The sequence below is a fragment of the Camelus ferus genome, chromosome 13 (genome assembly GCF_009834535.1).
Source record: "Camelus ferus isolate YT-003-E chromosome 13, BCGSAC_Cfer_1.0, whole genome shotgun sequence".
Lineage (NCBI taxonomy): Eukaryota > Metazoa > Chordata > Mammalia > Artiodactyla > Camelidae > Camelus > Camelus ferus.
In genome coordinates, this window is record NC_045708.1 from 7,480,308 (window position 1) to 7,498,444 (window position 18,137).

The 18,137-nt window shown below is 49.2% G+C and overlaps 1 protein-coding gene across 1 annotated transcript; it reads right to left on the reverse strand.

Annotated features, from left to right (window-relative positions):
• Positions 1 to 4,653: 4,653 nt before the first annotated feature.
• On the reverse strand, positions 4,654 to 8,646 carry SRM (spermidine synthase). Its single transcript, XM_032495175.1, has 8 exons — positions 8,356 to 8,646; positions 7,662 to 7,782; positions 7,075 to 7,167; positions 6,187 to 6,340; positions 5,523 to 5,606; positions 5,266 to 5,411; positions 5,042 to 5,164; positions 4,654 to 4,940 (listed from the first exon to the last, which is right to left on the reverse strand). The coding sequence occupies exons 1-8, from the start codon at positions 8,520 to 8,522 to the stop codon at positions 4,920 to 4,922; spliced, it is 909 nt and encodes a 302-aa protein (XP_032351066.1). The 5' UTR covers positions 8,523 to 8,646; the 3' UTR covers positions 4,654 to 4,919.
• Positions 8,647 to 18,137: the final 9,491 nt, after the last annotated feature.

Consider the following 18,137-nt stretch of genomic DNA (forward strand, 5'->3'; position numbering starts at 1 on the left):
CCCCGGCCCCAGCAGGAACTCGGAGGCTTATTCTTGGAGGGAGTATACGGAGAGCCCTAGGCCCGGCTGAGCATGGGAGGGGCACACAGAAAACAGGGGCCTTCAGCAGCCAGGCTGGCCTTCCTCTGACTCAGCTCCTAGAATCTGGCAGCCACCAGGCTTGTCCCTTTTTCCTGGGAAGTGTGACCAGTTCAGGAGAAAAGACCTAAAGATACTGATGTTAAGGTTCTATAAGCAAATGACTCAGCCACATCACCCACTGTGAAACTCAGCTGACAAACCTGTCAGAGCTCAGAGCTTCCAATTAGCTTTTTAGTCCCTAGTCTTACATATGAGCAGAACATTCAAAAGGATTACTGAGGGAAACCTCACGTGTGAGAAAGACCTAAACAATTCACCACCACCACCACCAATAACAAAAATACAGAAAAAGGCAGTGAGAAGAAAATGTCCAAAACTAAAATGAAGCAGCCATGAACATCTTCCAAGGAAAAAGGCCAGGACAAGCAGCAGGAACAGAATGCTATTTAACAAGAGTGTTCAGAGAACAAGAAATAGTTTGGGGAAACAAAAACATGATAGAAATGAAAAACTCAATGTTTGGAAGACAAGATTGAGGAAATCTTCCAGAAGATAGAGTAAAAAAGAAAAATAGTAAAGAAACAAAGTAAAAATAGAAATAGTAAAGAAGTCCTATACAGTATGTCAAAAATTGAATAACAGGAATTCCAGAAAAAGACAAGACAGAGGAGAGGAAATTATAAACAAAATTATGCAAGGAAATTTCTCAGAACTGAAAAGAACACAAGTTTACCAACTCAAAGTGTCCTCCAAGTGCCAGAACAACAGAGAAAAATAGAAATTGACACATGATATTTCAAGACACTGGAGAGGACAGTTATGTTCTACAAACTGAGAGACAGAGAGAGGAAAGGAGAGAGAAAACAGAGCAGATCACAAAGGATCAGGAAGAGAATGATGTTGGAGTTCTCAAAGTAACACCGGAAACTAGAAGCCAGCCTCCAAGACAGCCTCCCATGAGTCTCATGTTAGGGTATTCATGCTCTCATGTGTAGTCCTCTCCCACACTGAAAAGGGCTTATGGATAGGAAGGATATGGCTAAAATAATGGTGTGTTATGTGTGGCTAGGCCATACAAGACACTGCAGCATCCACCTGGCTTTCTCTTGGGTCACTTGCTCTGGGGGAAGCCAGCCGCCATGTCATGAGGACACATGATGTCTCTATGGGGAGGTCCACTCGGGAAGGAACTGAGGCCTCCTAACATATGCCAGTGTCATTTGCTTGTCATGTGACTGAGCCATCTTGGAAGCTGACCCTCCAGTTCCAGTTAAGGCTGCAGGTGACTGCAGCCTCATGAATGAACCAACCAGCGAAGTCACTCCCAAATTCCTGACCCACAGGAAAGACATGTTTATTTCAGTCTGCTATATTTGGGACTAATTTTAAACACAGCAATAGATAACTAATAACAATGGAAAAGAGCAAATCTCAAAATGTTGAAAGATCATTTCCAACATGTATACTCATCCAAATTCTATGCCCATCCATTAAGAAGGTGGAATAGACATTTCCATGCATGTCAGATTTTTTAAAACCTTCATCCCTTGTGCTGTTTCTTAGAAAGCTCCTCTAGGATATGCTCCACCAAAACAAGGGAGTAGGGGGAGGGTACAGCTCAGGGGTGGAGTGCATGCCTAGCATGCATGAGGTCCCGGGTTCAATCCCCAGTACCTCTACCAAAAGTAATAAATAAATAGGTAAACCTAATTACCTCCCCCACCAAAAAAGATTTTAAATAAAAAAATTAAAAGTAAAAAACAAAAAGGTGGGGGGTAGTAAACCAGAAACAGGAAGACATGGGATCAAGAGACAAGAGTCCAACAAGAAGTTCCATTTGGGGTAGTGAGGAAGATGAAAATGAGGACACCTATGGAGTCCAAATATTCTTTAAAAAAATGTTTAGTTATTTTTCCTAAATGATGTTATATACATTATGGTACAACTCACAGTAAAGAAGTAAAGTACATAGTATGTACATTAATATTTCTTATTACTGAACATTCCATTAAATATAATCATGAATTAATTATAAACTCTAATGAGACTAAGTAAAATACAAATCTCACAATTTAAAAAAATCAATTAGCATATTGACCAGAACCTCAAGAAGCGTGTTGAGTCCAAAGATCTTAAGAGCTTTAGAGACTTGGTAAAAGTTTGGGGCTAAGTTAGTGATGAATGTATTGAAAACTAAGCGAATGAGAAAAGCCTCCAGGGAAAACAAGAAGCTGCGCCAGAGCTAAAAGTTAGTTTTCTCCTGGTCTCATCTGCGAATGGCTTGTGCATGGCTGTGCTGGTGCAAACATGGGCTGCTGTGCCAGCCGAGATCAGCGTTTCGTTGCTGAGAGCATGTTGGGAGCAGGTGAGCGAAGAGCTAAATCCTCATCTTCCCGAGCGGGAAATCAACAGATTATGACAAAACTGACTAGGTGAGAAGTAGTAATACAAGCATGTTATTTAGAGACAGGAAGGTAAATACCAAAGCAATCAGCTGGAGGAGGTGACGCGCTGCCTCCGAGGAGAAGCGGGCAGAGGATGACTGCTAGTTTTCACCTAACAACCCATGTGGGAGCTGTATGAATCTTTCAACTGGGGGCAGGGCTGATTTTAATAACTGAGCTTCAAAACTCTAGATTTTATGGAGGAGTGATTTTATTCTCTGTGCTACAGACATGGCCTGTTCACTGCCCTCTTCCAGTTTTCTGGGACTTTGGAGGACTCAGGTTACATCCCCACCAAACGCCTGCTTCTGCTTCAGTGGATCAGTCCATGTCTACATCACGTCCGCCCAATTGTAGGGTTCAGTGCTAGTTCTTAACGTCCATGCCTGCATATATGTGCAGATTTCACTAGAAGTTGGGAAAGTGGAGGGGTTTACACTGCAGACAACTTCTACTTTCTGGTTAGGCATTTTTGTTTCCCGAATGGCCCTAGCTCTCTGCAACCTGGGCCCGCTCCCCTCCTTCTCTGGCCCAAGAAATCCTGATTTTCACCAGCTCAGTGAGCACTGAATGACACATACTCCTTAATGAAGCCTTGTAACAGGTGCAGACCATTGCTCCCATTTTACAGACGGGGTACCCGAGTCAGGAGTTGTGAGCAGCTCAAGTCAGAGTTAATGTAACCCATGTCCAGTACCCCTAGAGCTGGAACCCCTCCTTCCCTGCCCACCTTCACTCCCTGGGTCGTCCTCATGGATTGTCCTGGAGCTTGGCCAGTAAGATGGGCTGTGGGGAGGGCTGCTGAGTGGAGGTCCAGGTGGGTGCCCCTGCTGGGATCCCCAGGGTGCTCGGGCAGAGCTGCAGAGGCTGACTGAGTTGGGTGGCCCCTGGGAGGCCAGTTGCCTGGCATGGCCTTAGGCATGTCACCTAGTCTTGAGGGGACCTAATAAGACCTTCCCCGTGGGCAGACAGTCAAGTTTAAAGGAATTAGAGCAGGTGATGAAGCAGCACTAGCCATGCTGGTCTTCCTTCTGCTCCTGGTCCAGTGGCTTCCTGAGGGTGAAGCACAGGAAGCCCAGAGAAGGCTGGGTGACTGGCCGAGGCCATGCAAGGAGTTGGTGGCAAAGCTGGACCCTTGTTCCCCATGCTCATTATGACTGCAGTCTTAGCCCCTGCTGAGTGGGGGTTCCGAAGTGGCTGCCCAGGGTAGGGGTGGGGTTGGGGGTGTTATCAAACCACCACCAGGTTGGGGCCACTCCCTTGTCCCCTTCCCTACCCCCAAGTCCCCCATGTTAACACATCATCTGGCCATGCCCTGTTAAGGGCAGACGTGGGGTGGAGGTTGGTGACATCCTTTTGCAAGGAGCAGGGACCTTCCCTGCCAATCCCCTTGAAGTAGGAGTAAGCTAGAAGCTCCCTTCCCCAATCTGCACCCAGTTGTGGTGGCTCCTGTCCCACCACCAGAGCCTCAGTCCCAGCAGTCAGGAGGGCTGGGGTGCCCGGAGGTTCAGCACCTTGGAGAGGGGACAGTCATGTGCCCACAGTCCTGGTGTGGCAACCCACACCTCCCTTCTCAACCTCTCAGCACTTGAGAGAAGCTTCTAGGAATTTACCAGAGGCCACACTCATGAGGAGGGGCAGGCAGGATTTGAACTCAGGTCTGAAATCTGAGCCAAGTCAAGGCACCTGATGTGCAGGCCCAAGTAGCTGGACCCCAGCCAGCTGCAGTCACCTCCAGCATCTACCCTAGGGTGAGACCTGGCCCAAATTCTCCTGAGAACCCTGTCAGGTAGCCCAAAGGAAAAGCAAAGCCTTTGACTTAACAAGCTCCCAGCCCTGGCCCCACAGGTGTCACCACCAATCTTGTGTGGGGCTTGGGGAAGGAATGACTAAGCCTGCTTCTCAGGACAGATCTGGGTCGTTTGATGACCAGTTGTGTCCCTAGGTACTACAGAGGTCAAAGGACCGGTGCAAGCTTATACAGGGAGGCAGGCCTGCCTATGCACACAGCAGCTGCTTAGAGGCCAGACGGCAGGGCCAGGAGAGTCTGGCACACTGGGGAACCCATGAATAGCTGATGCAGCCCCTGCCTGGGACCATTTGAGGTCCAGGGACACACAATTCAGAATTTTGTTATAAATACACGTGTTTGGTGAGTGAGGAGTGACAGAAGGTGGAGATGGCACTGTACACAGCTGGTATAAGCTTGGCGGCTGAACGCCACAGAGAAAGACAGACAGTCCACCCGGTGGGGCCGGCCGGGCAGCATTCTGGGGCCTGTAACACTTGGCTGGTGGGTGAGCCAGCAGGGGTCTTGTCCAGGGCTGGGGGGCCCAGGTGCCCTGGAGGCTCCCTGGCCGAGGTCCTGGGTGGCGTCAGCAGCGGCACCTGGGCTCAGCTCGTATCATTCAGAGCCTGGTGGAACATGAGGCCTTGTCAGGAGGATGCTGGGTTGCGTGGAGGCCAAGGCGGCCCCTCAGGGAGCCCTGGGTCCCCCTGCCCCACAGGCGGCTCACCTTACGGGCAAACTCGGGCAGGACGAAGGCTGCCTGGTGCACGTCGGAGTTGTAGTATTTCAGCTGCATCTGTTCCACCTGCTTCTGCGTCAGCTGCTGCACAGGCTCCCGAAAGTTGGTGCTCTGGGGACCGGGGCGGGGGGGTGGCGGGGGGGAGGGTCTCAGGCGAGTGCTGTCCGAGCCCATCAGCCCGCTCCCACCCCCAGGACAGCCCTGCAGCTCACTGGGTTTTTGCTGCACAGCATGAAGCCGATCTGGCCACTGGGGTACGTGGGGATGGTGCAGTAGGCGTAGTCCACCACGGGGAAAAGCGACTTGCAGAACTGCCGCATCTCCTTGATGAGGTCCAGGTGCAGCCACTGACACTCGCCTGGGGGTCAGGCAGGCGGCGGCAGCATCAGCATCTCGTCATTGGCATCGGGCAGGCTGCTCCGCCTTGTCCCACCCCAGCCAACCCTTTCCTGAGGGAAGGCCTGCTCACCCTGGCAGCAGAGGATGCCATCCTCCTTGAGGGCGGTCTTCATGAGCTGGTAATAGGACTCCTTGAAGAGACTCTCAGCAGGGCCTGCGGGGAGGAAGGGGTAAGGGCCTGGCCACTGTCACCCCACTGCACAGACCCAGGCAGCTGCCAAGAGGCAGAGCTGGGAATTGAAGCCAGGTCTTTGGAATTCAGAAACCAACCACAAATAGGATGCTTTTGAGGGATGCAGGGTTCCACTACCCCAGTATGGGGGGAGCTCCACATTTTAACCCCATTCCTGGGGGATCCTCATCAGCACTGCATCAGGGGAATCTCTGCCCTGGGCCTTGGTCTAAGACTAGATCCCTGCACACACCTGGATGCTGGTCTGTCAAGAGCAGAGAGGAGGCTGAAGAGGAAACTGAGGCCTCAGCGGACCAAGGCCAGAGCCCCACTCTCCTCCAGGTCCCCAACCAACTTGTGGACTTTGGACAGTAGCCCAGGCCCCCTACTCTGCTGAGCCATGTTTGAGGGGGTAGAAGACAACTCAGAAGGGAAAAGTACCACACTAGGTCTGGTGGCTCCTCTGTCCTCTCCTCCAACTCAGACCTGGGACACAGATCGGGAGGCTGCCCCACCCCCCCACTGGTGGCTGCCGGAGGCCCCAGGCCCAACCCTTGCTTACCCATGGGGTCTGAGGAATCAGTGATGATGATGTCAAAGGCGTCCTGGTTCTGTTTCATGAACTCAAAACCGTCACCTACATGTAGGGTCAGTTTTGAGCTAGAGTAGCCAACGGCCATGCCCGGCAGGAACTTCTTAGAGACCTGAATGACATCCTTGGGAGGGGATAGGAAGGAACAGGCTGGGCCACGGGGGTTGGGGGCCCTGGAGCCAAACAAAGTCAAGTAGGACTCCCTCTCATAGCCCAGTCACCTTGGACAAGCCATTCCCTTTGTGGAACCCCAGTTTGCACAACTGTAAAACAGGGAGCAGTCTGGTACCTCCCCATAACTTCTCAGAGGGCCTGATCCTGTTCCCTCTCCCTAGACTCAACCACCCCAACCGAGTGGCTTTCTTGCTATTTATTTCAGAGGCGGCAATTCCAGCCTCCACCGGGAGGGCCTGTCCCTGCCTCCACATGGCCTAGCTGCTTCCCATTCAGGCCTCAGCTCCAATCCACGCCCTAGGGGCCTGCTTCGCCTTGCACATCTTTATCAGATAACCCTTCCTCCTCCTAACCATAACATCAGCTCCAAGGAGGCAGGGCGTGGACCTGCTACACAGGTGCTCACGAAAACATGCTGCTGTAAAGGGGGGATGCCCTAGTGGCTGGAGTCCCCTGGGACTTCTGTGACAAATCACCTCTTAGTCTTACTAAGAACTAGCCTTGGTGGCACACCTATGTGTCAGGTGCTTTACTGTCTGATTTTTCTCCTGAATCCTCCCAACATGTTCTTGAGACCATGAAACAGTCCTAGAAATGTTAAGCAACTTGCCCAAGGGTAAACAGCCAATTCAGGGCGAATTGGGACTTGAAGCCAGACCCCGCCCAGCAGCTCTGGGCACTCACCTCATCAATCTCGCACTGGACCACGGACTCCACAGAGGAATGCTTGACCACTTCCCGCAGGACACCCCCATCCCCGCCCCCGATGATCAGCACCTGGCAGGGGGAGGAAGAATCAGCCATGAGCAGGGCTCTGGGCACCAGCCCTACCAAGCAGGCTCCAGCCCTACCAAGCAGGCTCCAGCAGGGCTCAGTGGCCTACCTGCCTGCCCCTCAAACTGCACTGAGCAGACAGAACCATCTGGAACAATTTCTCAGCTCCTCTGATCCACAGACCTCAGTACTTCACTTTCTACTTTTAGAAAAGCTTTCCTGCCCCAGGAACCTGGCAGGAGGTGTCCCCTTTTCCTGGAAACTCCTACCAAGGCTGCTCCTTCTCAAGCTTCAGGCCTCAGTCAGGCTGTGTCTGCCCCCAACCCTTGTGAAATGGGAGTGCTCCTCCATTAGGCCCCTTGTCCTTACCAGCACTTTCTCTGACAAGCATTTGGGAAGCACCTGGGCTGAGCACTAGGCACATCTGGAGCCCCCCAAACTGTTCTATGGGACCTATCACTGGGTTCAGGGCTGGGTCTGGGTGGGAGGGAGACTACCTTGCGTGGGTTGGGGTGGCTGCAGAGGGGCAGGTTGGCTATCATCTCCTGGTAGGAGAACTCATCCCTCTCTGTGCACTGGATGACGCCGTCCAACACCAGCACATTGCCGTAGCTCTTACTGTGGGCAGGAGTGACAGTCAGGGACCTGGGTTCCCTGGGAGGGGGCAACATGCCCCTGCTCGCCCTGGGTGAGAAGAATCTCCCCCAACCTGCCAAGGGGCTCCAGGGGTGAGTCCTGGGGATGACACGTGGCGAAGATCGGCAGCAGGCCCGCTAGGTGGAGGCTGGACTCGGGGTCCCAGCTCTGACGTGTCTGGGACTGACACGTGGAGCTCGGCGCGTCGGGTCGGCGCAGACTCTGGCTCCCTCCCCGCCGAAGAGGACCGCGCGAAACGCCGGTTCCCAGCCCAGGGAGAGGGGAGGCAGGGTGGAGAGGGGACTCCGGGATGAGAGGGGCCTAGTTCACGAGAACTTCTGACAGTTCTGCAGGGGAGGAGCGGGCAGAGACGGCCGGGGCGTCCGGAGGTAAAGGGCGCAAGACCAGGGGTCCGGTAGGAAGAGGGGCAGGCTGGGCCGAGACCAGGGCAGGAGTTCCAGCGGGCTCGCGTCGGGGTGGGCAGCCGGCAGCCGGCGGTCTGGGCTGAGAACGTCGCGGGAGCTCGGGGGCGCGGGCCCGGGCCGGCAGGGATACCTGCGGAAGACGAGGATATCCTGATACCGCGAGCGTTGATGGTGTAGCAGCTGCTCCACCTGCAGAGACAGGGCCTGGCCGGGCCACAGGCTGCACGTCTCGCGGAACCAGCCCTCGCGGATGGCAGTGGGGCCGGAGGCGGCGGGGCCGTCGGGGCCAGGCTCCATGGCGGGCTGGCAGGCGGGCAGCGCGGGGCGCGGGCCCGGGACTGCAGGCCGAGCGGAGCCGCAGCACAACGGGACCAACTCAGCCCCGCCGCCCGCGCCGCAACCTAACCTGGCTGACGGGGCGGGGCCTGTTGCCAGGGGCGGGCCCCAAGCCCTCCAGTGGCCGCCCGAGTGCGCGGCGGCTCGGCGGCCCCGCCCCCGTCGGCGCTCCGCTCGTGCTCATTGGCCGCCGGTCCGCAGCGCGGCCCCGAGTGGCTGGGGCGGGCCGTCTGTCGGCTGCAGCAGGGTAGTGCGGCCCGCTTCCAGGGGCCACGTGGGGCCGGGGTCAGGGAGGCACTGACGGGCTTGGAGAAGGAGCGAGGGGGTGCCCGACTTGGGAGGGGAAACTTGAGCTGACGTTTCTGGCTCAGCGCGGAGTTTCCGAGCGCCAGGATGTGCGGACCGCCGGCTTGAACCCTCGGGCTGGAGACACCGCAGCCGGCGGCTACATTGTCGGGCTAAGAGTTACGTTGTTGCGCTGGAGCGATAGAGTAGAATGTATCTCTCACCGCGTCCTCAAATTTGGCTCCCTGTTGGACTTGAATAGTGTGTGTGGTTTGTCGGGGGGCACAACGAGGGTTTTATTGACTTGAGAAGGGTCAACACAGCTCCACGACTTAAACTAGATTTCCTAGCCATTTCCCATTAGATTCCCTGATCCACGAGCGGATGGCTGCTGAATGAGAAAGAGTTCTTTTCTAAACGAGTTTCTAAATTTACCAACCGTGTCCCGGAAGAGGCCAACACATGCATATTCAGCACCAAAAAAGACTGGCACTGTTTTTTTTTTTTTTTTTTTTTTTTTTTTTTTTTGACAAACTGGGCCTCGCTCCCTGAAGGGTGGGCGGGAATGTGCTTTCTGTTTTTACGAAAATGTCAAGGAACTTCTCTGAATCACATTAAGCATGCTAATTACCAAATATTAAATGCTAATTGCTCTGCACGCCTAGTTCTTCGCATGCCAAGGAAGGGAGAGGAAACTGGTATAAGCTACTGGTGACATTATGACAGGGATGCTTTTTGACTGACATTTTGCAACCTCCACTTGGAGGTGGGAAGCCTGCGTCCCCTGTCTTAACCTCAGATGAAAACCACGGTAGTGTTTATTATTCAGTGCAAGCCTCAAGCCTACAGCAACAAGGGAACTTGATTGAGTTTAAGCTCCTTTTAAAGGGGAGGTGAGCCAAGGCAGTAAAAGGATTGCTAGGAGATGGCGCCCATGCAGTTGTTACTCGCTCGAGGTCAGGATCACACAGCAGATAAGACAGTCAACTGGTATGTCCAGTTACTACAGACCTGTTTGGATTCAGCCCTGTGCTTGGGTCATAGGGTTCACATCACAGCCTGCACATCAAGGTATTTATGCCTTCGAGCTCTGATAGCCTGTTCACTTCTCTGTACCCTGAGCCAGTCGGTAAGTTCCATGAGATTAGGGATGGTGTCTGTAGTGGACAGCACTGGCTAACAGGCTGAGTGAACAGGGGAGGCCAGGATGCTGGTCCAGGCACCCATGCAGTCAGCTGTCTTGGCTTTCTTCCAGGAGCTGCATAGCTGAGCCCAGATGGGGGCCCTGGCATTCCTGGGGCACTGCATGGAGTGGGGGTGGGGGGACAGTGGAAGAACACGTCTATTCCCTTCCTCCTGCAAGCTGAGCAGAACTGCTTCAGCATGTGCATCCTCTGACGAGGACAATAAATGACACCCTTTGCCCTCCTGTAGAGGAAGTAAAGCCATGGTCTTGGCCTCAAGCACCAACAGCAAATGGGACTTCTAGGCTAGTGTGTATAGCAGTAGCTCAAACCTTCCAAGTTCAAAGAAAACGAAGGCCCTGAATACATTTGAGGCAAAAAAGTTCCCAGATGTTCAGGACCATGAGCTCAGAAACGTGATCCAACTTCAGATCCCAAGGAGGAAAACCAGCAGTGGCCATCATTACACAGCCCAGTTAAATGTGCAGCTGATGTGGAAAATCAGAATGGAGAAGACCAAGGTAAAGTATGAAACGTTTCCCCAAATTCAGACCAATGTGCATTTAAAATTCCATTGTAAAGCATTACTGATCAGCAGGTCAACTGTCCCAACCTCCTAAAGGGTAGATGTTTTATAAAAGGACAAGAGGTGGGAGAATGGCCACTGTCCAAAGCAATGGATTAAATAGGGCTGCTACAGGGTAAGAATGTGTATCTGTCATTGGTTGGCACTTGGAATCATTTTTTAAGCATTGTGTTTAGCCAGGCAGACAGCTGTGGCTGAGTGGGAATGAAGTTGGCTGGTACGTGGTGTTACTTGGTTGAAAATGCTTATGGCAAGCTTTCTAAGGACCACAAACAGCAGTGTACCTCTTCGAGCAAAGAGCCCCTTCTGCTCATAAATTCTCTACCTCCAACCCCACTGGCCCTGCCAGACCATTCTCCCAGAGCACAGGCCCCACGGTTCAGAATCACCGAGCAGCTCCTGGCTGACATGCGTCCCTTCACACACCACACACACACACACACACACACACAACACACACACACAAAACCTCTCTGGCCCTTGGGGATCCAAGCGATCTCCCCATGACCTGAAGCTTCAGTGAAACGGAGCTACAGCTGTTCTCCAGCCTCCCCTCCTTCAAGCTCTTGGCTCCACCCCATGGCTCAGTGGTCTGGGACAAGGGTCCCATGGACAAGTAGAACTTCAAAAACACATTTGGGAACTGACATCGGGTTGCCAACTTTGTTTTTTGCAAGACAAATTGATCTCTACTCCTATGGTCTGTGGTCTCCATCTTATTAAAAAACAAAAACAAAGATGAAACGAGCAAGGATAACTTTCAAATATAAGGCAAGGAATCATTCTACCTCTAGGAAAACCTTAATACATTGTCCCCATTATTCATTTCGCCCCTGACCAGTGGTAAGCCCACTTAGCAAGGTCTGGGGCCCACTGCCTTGCTTACAGCAGGTGGTTCTCAAACATAAGCACACATAAGAATCACCTGGAGAGTTAATACCAGGCATCCAGGCCCAACCTTCCATCCTGATAGATGTGGTCTGGGGTGGAGCCTAGGGTTCTGGTTTTCTAACAAGCTCGCATCTGGTCTCTATCAAAGGCTCACTCTTTGAGTAGCAGTAGCTACAAGGTTCTTGGAACTTCCCTTACTCTTCAAGGTGCAACCCAGACGCACCTTTCATGAAGCCTCCTCAGGCCATACTCAGTAGAAAATAATTTTCCACTTAAAAAAAATTCTCATCTATCCATTTTTTATAGCTGAGACTCTGCCAGTTTTTGGCAGACTGGTCACTCTGCCTCAATGTCTTTTCTTTGCAAGTTCTAATTATAGAATTACAGAACCCTGGATTTTCAGCTGGGCGACTGAAATAATGACTTTCCCAGTATCCTTTGGTGTGGATGTGTGACCGAGTTCCGGCCAAGGGGAAGTGAAACGGGCAGAATCCTTTTGAAGGGAGGTTGGGTGCTGGTCTCCAGCTGAACAGAGTGAGGGGGTAAGAGGTGGCACTAGGGCAGGTGCCAGGCCTATGAAGCGGGAGCCCTGTGTAAAACACCTGTTTCACTAAGACCCTGGTAGGTTGGCTTTTCTGTCAGTTTCAACCATTTCTGTCCTGTGTTGTACAAGCCCCAGCCCATTCTGGGGATGGCTGCTCTCCAGGGCTGAGCCACCTCTGACCTGGCTTGGGAGCCGCACAGGGTCTCAGACATGGTCAGCCCTCGCAACAATCTGTGGGAAAAAGTTCCAAGAAAATAGGTTCCTTGTTTAAGTATTTGTAAAGACAAAAATAATGGTATTATTCTATGCTTTCTTGATTTAATAGCCCCTCTCAGGATTAAAATCAAATGGAATTCTGAAGAAATAATCAGAGATTGGGCCACAAATTTATACAAGTTCAGTGTTGCATTAAAAATAGTACAAAAGGGAACAGTTTTCAGAGCTTTCTGAGATGCTCTCCCCCAAATTTGGCTTGAATAAAATTTTCCATTTCTTTCTCAGATCAACTGATTAATTTTTCGCCAGCATACTCTTGGTGTAGTCAAGGCAGGGTATCAGAGGCACCAGAGGGCACCTGGGGTCTACCTAGAACTAGTGCTAATTACCAGCAAGGGCCCCCTGAGCCCCACGGGCTTCTCCATACTCCTCAGGAGTTCCAGCGAGTTCTTCTGATAGTCTGATCTCATTGTTTGGGTGATGATCCTTGAAGATTTATTCTAGCTGGTTTTCATTTAAGACTTGGAGTCTTGGTTGGAAGGGAGAGGGTACAGCTCAGTGGTAGAGCACACGCTTAGCACGCACAGGGTCCTGGGTTCAATACCCAGTACCTCCATTTTAAAAAATTTAAAAAGACCAGTGAAACTGAGTACATTAGGGGAAAAACAAACTTGGAGTCTTAAGGGGTACTGGTGAATTTCCTAGTGAGGGAACATAGGGTGAGGGGACCAGGGAAACATAGGTGGCTGGGTTTTTGTTAAATTTGGCTTAAATTGAAAAAAAATGACTTGATATACGGCCTGAACAAACTTTTGCTAGTGAAATGAGAGAGTGAATTATTCAGCTCCAAAGAATAAAGAGACGTTGCTTCTTCGGGCCAAAAGGTGACTGAGGACCTCGTGGAAGCATCTGTCCCAGAGGGGAAGCCACCGCCACTGGGAAGTACTGCTTATCAGGGACGTGGCAGAGGCTGACCACCTAGTGCTCTGGGCACTGCGGCAGCTTTAGCCTATCACAGGGAGAAACCGAGCCACATAAAAGAAGTCAAACCAACCCGAGGATGACCTCTTGGGAAGCTAGACTCAGTGATCCACAGACTGTCCTCAGAGAGTTGCTCAGATCATATCTCATATCTGAATTAGGCTATGAAAGTAATACTGGAAACTGTGCCTTGAAGGCCAGACAGCTCCCTTGCAAACAGCCATCTATGGGAACACCAGTTGGGTTTACGTAGGCTTGCAAGGACTTAACTGGGAGCTAAAGGGAACTGGGCCCCTGAAATGGTCGAGGGGTTCTTTTGACATTCCAAAACTGGATTTTGAGGACACAGTTAAAGCTGGCAGTCTTCTGTGCCTGCAGGGTCTACTGTAAACAACAGAGGTGTTTTTTTCTTTTCTAAAATTAGACTAGCAGGGAAAAATATTTGTGGGGCTAGTTCCATGGATCATTTGAATTGGAGAAATCTTTAAATTTTTAAAATTTTAGGGAGCTCTTACCTTAAACTATTACATCTATTTTAATTGGAACCTCCAAAAGGCTTCAAAATTCCCAGATACCCTCATTGAAAGATTTGTTGTAGAAGGCTAATGAGAGTAATGATATAAATGGTACCTGAAAATTTAACTACTGCTCCCCTCTGTCCTTTATTTGAGCACTCATTCTAGTCATCTTCTGAACTGCCTTTCTACTCAGAAGGTACTATCAAATGGTTACCTCTGAAATGGGACCACGTGAGGCTGAGCCTTTTCAGATCAAAGGACTGAAATGAGGGCCATAGAGAACTTCTTAAACCCAGGGGAGATCCTCAAAAGTGTTTGTAAATAAATTACCAAAATGGGAGGCCACTGGTCTGACTAAACCGACCACAGCTGATATTCGGAGCCTGACAGGAATTTTGGGGGGAGGTCTTCTCCCCTAAGTTACATGAAGGAAAGCAAAACATTCCAACATAGGTTAATATGTTAGTCCTTTGATATCACTGAGGTGGCCACCCAATTCTTGGAAGGAAAAAATAAACAAACAGAAAAACCTCCTTGTTTTGCAAATCTAGTATTTACAGGATCAAAAGTGTAGTTCCAGAAATAATCCAAAACCCGCTAGATCCTTTTATCACTCCCCAAACCTCCCCTATTTATGTTAAAAGGCTAAGAAATGAGAAAACTCCCCCCCCCACCCCCGCCCCGGGCCTTTAGGGAACAAAGTCAACCCAAGAGGAATTTGCTTTTCTCCTCCTATGCCTTTGAGATGCAAATATGCTACCTGGTCTTCTCCAGGAATCCTTATTTCCACCATTTTTTAAAAATGCAAATTTCAGAGAAGTGGGTAGGTAATTTGGGACTTGTCAAGGACAAATAGAAATTTTAAGTGTCTTCTCCATAAATATTAGTAAAAAGGATTTAGCCATCTAGACAGATGACCTTGATTTGTTCCACCTGCCAGAAACCCCATCAGAATCCAACTTTTGCAACTGATGGGTTATGCACTGTACCTGATTCAGGGCTGAAACTTAGATAGGAACTATGAGGTCTCTGTGTTTGTTTGTATGTATCTATGTGTGTGGTAGATGTGTGGTACTGCCAAAATTAATTTGTAAAAAAGCTCTATTAATTGCTTAAAGGAAATTAAGCACTTATATAAATACTCAGAAATATAAAGGTTTCACGTGATCTGAAAAATATTCAGTAGTGAATTAGTATCAATGATTGGTGTCAAAGTTAGCTTAAGCTTGTTGGTTTGATGCAGACATGTCTTTAGAGTCTGTTATGTATACATGAGTATAATACTTCTACTGTACCTAGGTTACATCAAATAAGACCTTATATTCCTGTTACAAAGTTTGTCAGCAAGAAAAATAAGGAAATGACAAAACTTTTAGGTAAATAAAACAGAAGTAAAAGAGAAGGACTTTTAGGTAAACTCTTTAGGAATAACTGTTTTGGGAATTCCTGCTTTAAGGATAGTACCCAGAAGCTTTCTGAGGCATATAAGGAAGGCCACCTCCTAACAGGTACAGGAATCTCATGGTATTTTGGGGACCTCGAGAAGAGGAATTCACCCCAATCCATCACACAAATGTATAGATATCACCGTCAGAATCTATGACATGCCCTTGGTATGACTGTCCTGACTTTTTTCAATCTGAGATTCTTTATGAAAAGTTCCAGCACAGCCAATTTAAAAGAGTCTATGTGGACAATTAATCTGATATTTGGCAGAAATGACAATAATTTTAGAAAGAAAAAGATTATGTTTCAGTAAATATTAAGTTCCAGGTGGGGACAGTATAGCTCAAGTGGTAAAGCACATGCTTAGCACAGGGTCTGGGGTTTAATCCCCAGCACCTCCTCTGAAAAAGAAAGAAAGAAAGAAATCTAATCACCACCCCCCGACCCCCCGAAAAATTCTAGTTCTATTAACTGAGGTTTGTATTTATCTAAGCTAAGACTTTCCAGACAGCTCCTTGTAAAGTTTAGTTATTAAAAGGCTAAGTTTTTTTCCTGAAGTTTATCAGAGTAATCTGATTTTGGATCTGCCATGGCCTGCAACAAGATTATTCACACTGGGAAAGGCATCAGATAAAGGACTTGTGGGCAGCCACGTTGGCAGGGACCGTATCAGGCCTCTCCTGAATGAACTGACATCTGATTCCATCTAAGACCAGCACTACCAGGCCAGCTCAAGAAGACAACATCTGAGATAGATGCTGACCAGGACCAGGCCTGTACTGATCACTCTGACAACTGCCCACACTTTGCTTGTGAGCCAAATGTATTTCTTGGGCTCAGTCACATGCAAGTTTCAAAATCAATCCAACTCCTGGGTTTGTGGCTAATTACCTTTGTCCACCACACCCAGGTTGCCTTGGCGGAGTTCACCTCTCCAAGGCTCTACTGGGTGGTCTTTAAAATTTTTATTTTAAAAGAAAGTCTAAAAATAAAAAATGTAAAAAATAAAAAAACAAAAAGGAAGTCTAGTACTGTGCAAGCGGATGTTGCCACCAGCATCACCACGTGAGACCCCTTTTACCTGCCTGGCCAATTAGTGATGCCTGTTTTGTCCATAAAGAGTCATTTACGTTAATGTTGAATATTGGGTAGCTCTTAACAGGACCCAATGGGTTTAGGGAACAAGTTATGACCTTGGCTTTCCCCAGGCTGGTTAGGGAGATGCACAATTGCCTTCCTTTGGACTCAAGGTCACAGGCAGCCTTGGAAACAGCCCCTGCCAATCTGTCAATCTGCAGGGCACACTGGTTTCTACCAGTTTTCCAATGATATGATCACTTGGCCACGATATTTGTTAACTCCTCTTATGACCCATGAAGAGTCAAATTTCTGCTCTGAACAATCCTACCAGTTTCGGGGAAATGCTAGGAAAATGGTTTGGTTAAGGAGGATTTTGGCTTAAATCTTTGCTAAAGACATTGTTGCTACTACTACCAATTTAAATTATAGTTTGTGGAACTTATAAGGTGATCGCTTCTTGTACTAGATTAATGATGTCTATGTGACTTGAAACTATACATCACCTCTGTAGTTCTCTATAAAATAATGGGCATTCACAATGCACATGCGAGGAAAATTAACTCAGGCCTCTTGTTGGACAACCTACAACTGGCTGTCACTCCTCGCTGAACATTCTACTCATACAACCACCAAATGAGAGAACCAGGCTATCGGGACCCGGCCTGGTGGACCGGATGGACCCTGGGGCAGGCAAGCAGCCCCTAGCTTTGAGACCAAACATTTGGACACCTAGTGCTTTCTATTGAAAGATTAACGATCAACAGGAGGAAACTGTGAAATAAAATAAAATTTTCTGGCAAGATAAAAAAAATTTAAACATAAAAAATTCTCTGCCCTCTGACCTCATCTCCCCACACTGTGCGCTGTGTATCTGCTTTATGCACTGACCAACCCTCCCCCAACAGCAGGAACACCTGCTCAACCTTAAAGAGCAGCACCCTCCCAGTTTTAAGACAGCTCCTTAAAAGATAACACTCCTTCTGGAGCTTGTAAGGGGTCACGTGACCCACCAGGATGCCGCTTACATCTGGATTATGTAAACCATCAATAATACGTCATTTGATGTACAGCCCTGTCTCAAAAAACTTATCTAACTGTGCCTTGACTTCTAACTGGCGGAACAGTTCTCAGAGCCTTCTCAGATGCTCTTCCTGGGTTATAATCCTCAAATTTGGATTTCTATTTCTTTCTTTAAAAAAAGTACATAAAGGAAACCTAAATGTTCCATAATGGGGGTTAGCTAAAATGAATTTTAGAATGAGGAAAGTCTCATAAACTTTAAAGGTGAAAAACTACAGAAATACAAAGCCAAGTTTATAGGTTAAATGTATGTACACATGGTAAAACGTCTTTCTATCAAAATGCTAACAGTTATTTCCCTGCGGTAGGATTACCGATGATTTAATTTTTCTCTTTTGCATTTTTCTATGTCTTCTTCATTCCCTATAATAAACATGTCATTACTTTTATAATCGGGAAAAAATGAAGTTTAAAGAAAAAAGGGGGAGAGAGAAAGGAATAGAGGGGGACCAGGTCCTCAAGAAGCCGCTCTAAGCACCCGAGCTCCTTTTCCTGAAGGTATTTTCCACCATCTGGCTTCACTCGTATTATCTGAAGGCCCACGGAACCGTTTTTCGGTGGAGACTTGGGGAGCGCGCTTGGGCCTTGAGCCGCCGCCCTCTCCTGAGTCAACACGAGACTCCTGCATTCCTTCTCGTGGGTGGTTCCGATCTCTCCAAGGGCACACTTACCCACAGACAGCTGAGGATGGCGGTCTGGATGGATATCTGCTCTTTCCCGCTAGAGCTGTGGTGGCAGCAAAAGAAGAGTCAGGAACCAGCTTTC

Coding starts and splice junctions, on each gene's coding strand:
- SRM (XM_032495175.1), bottom strand. CDS start 8,522: ATGGAGCCTGGCCCCGACGGCCCCGCCGCCTCCGGCCCCACTGCCATC. Junction 5,607..6,186: donor TGATTCCTCAGACCCCATGG/GTAAGCAAGGGT, acceptor TCCTCCCCGCAG/GCCCTGCTGAGAGTCTCTTC. Junction 5,165..5,265: donor TGCTGTGCAGCAAAAACCCA/GTGAGCTGCAGG, acceptor CCCGGTCCCCAG/AGCACCAACTTTCGGGAGCC.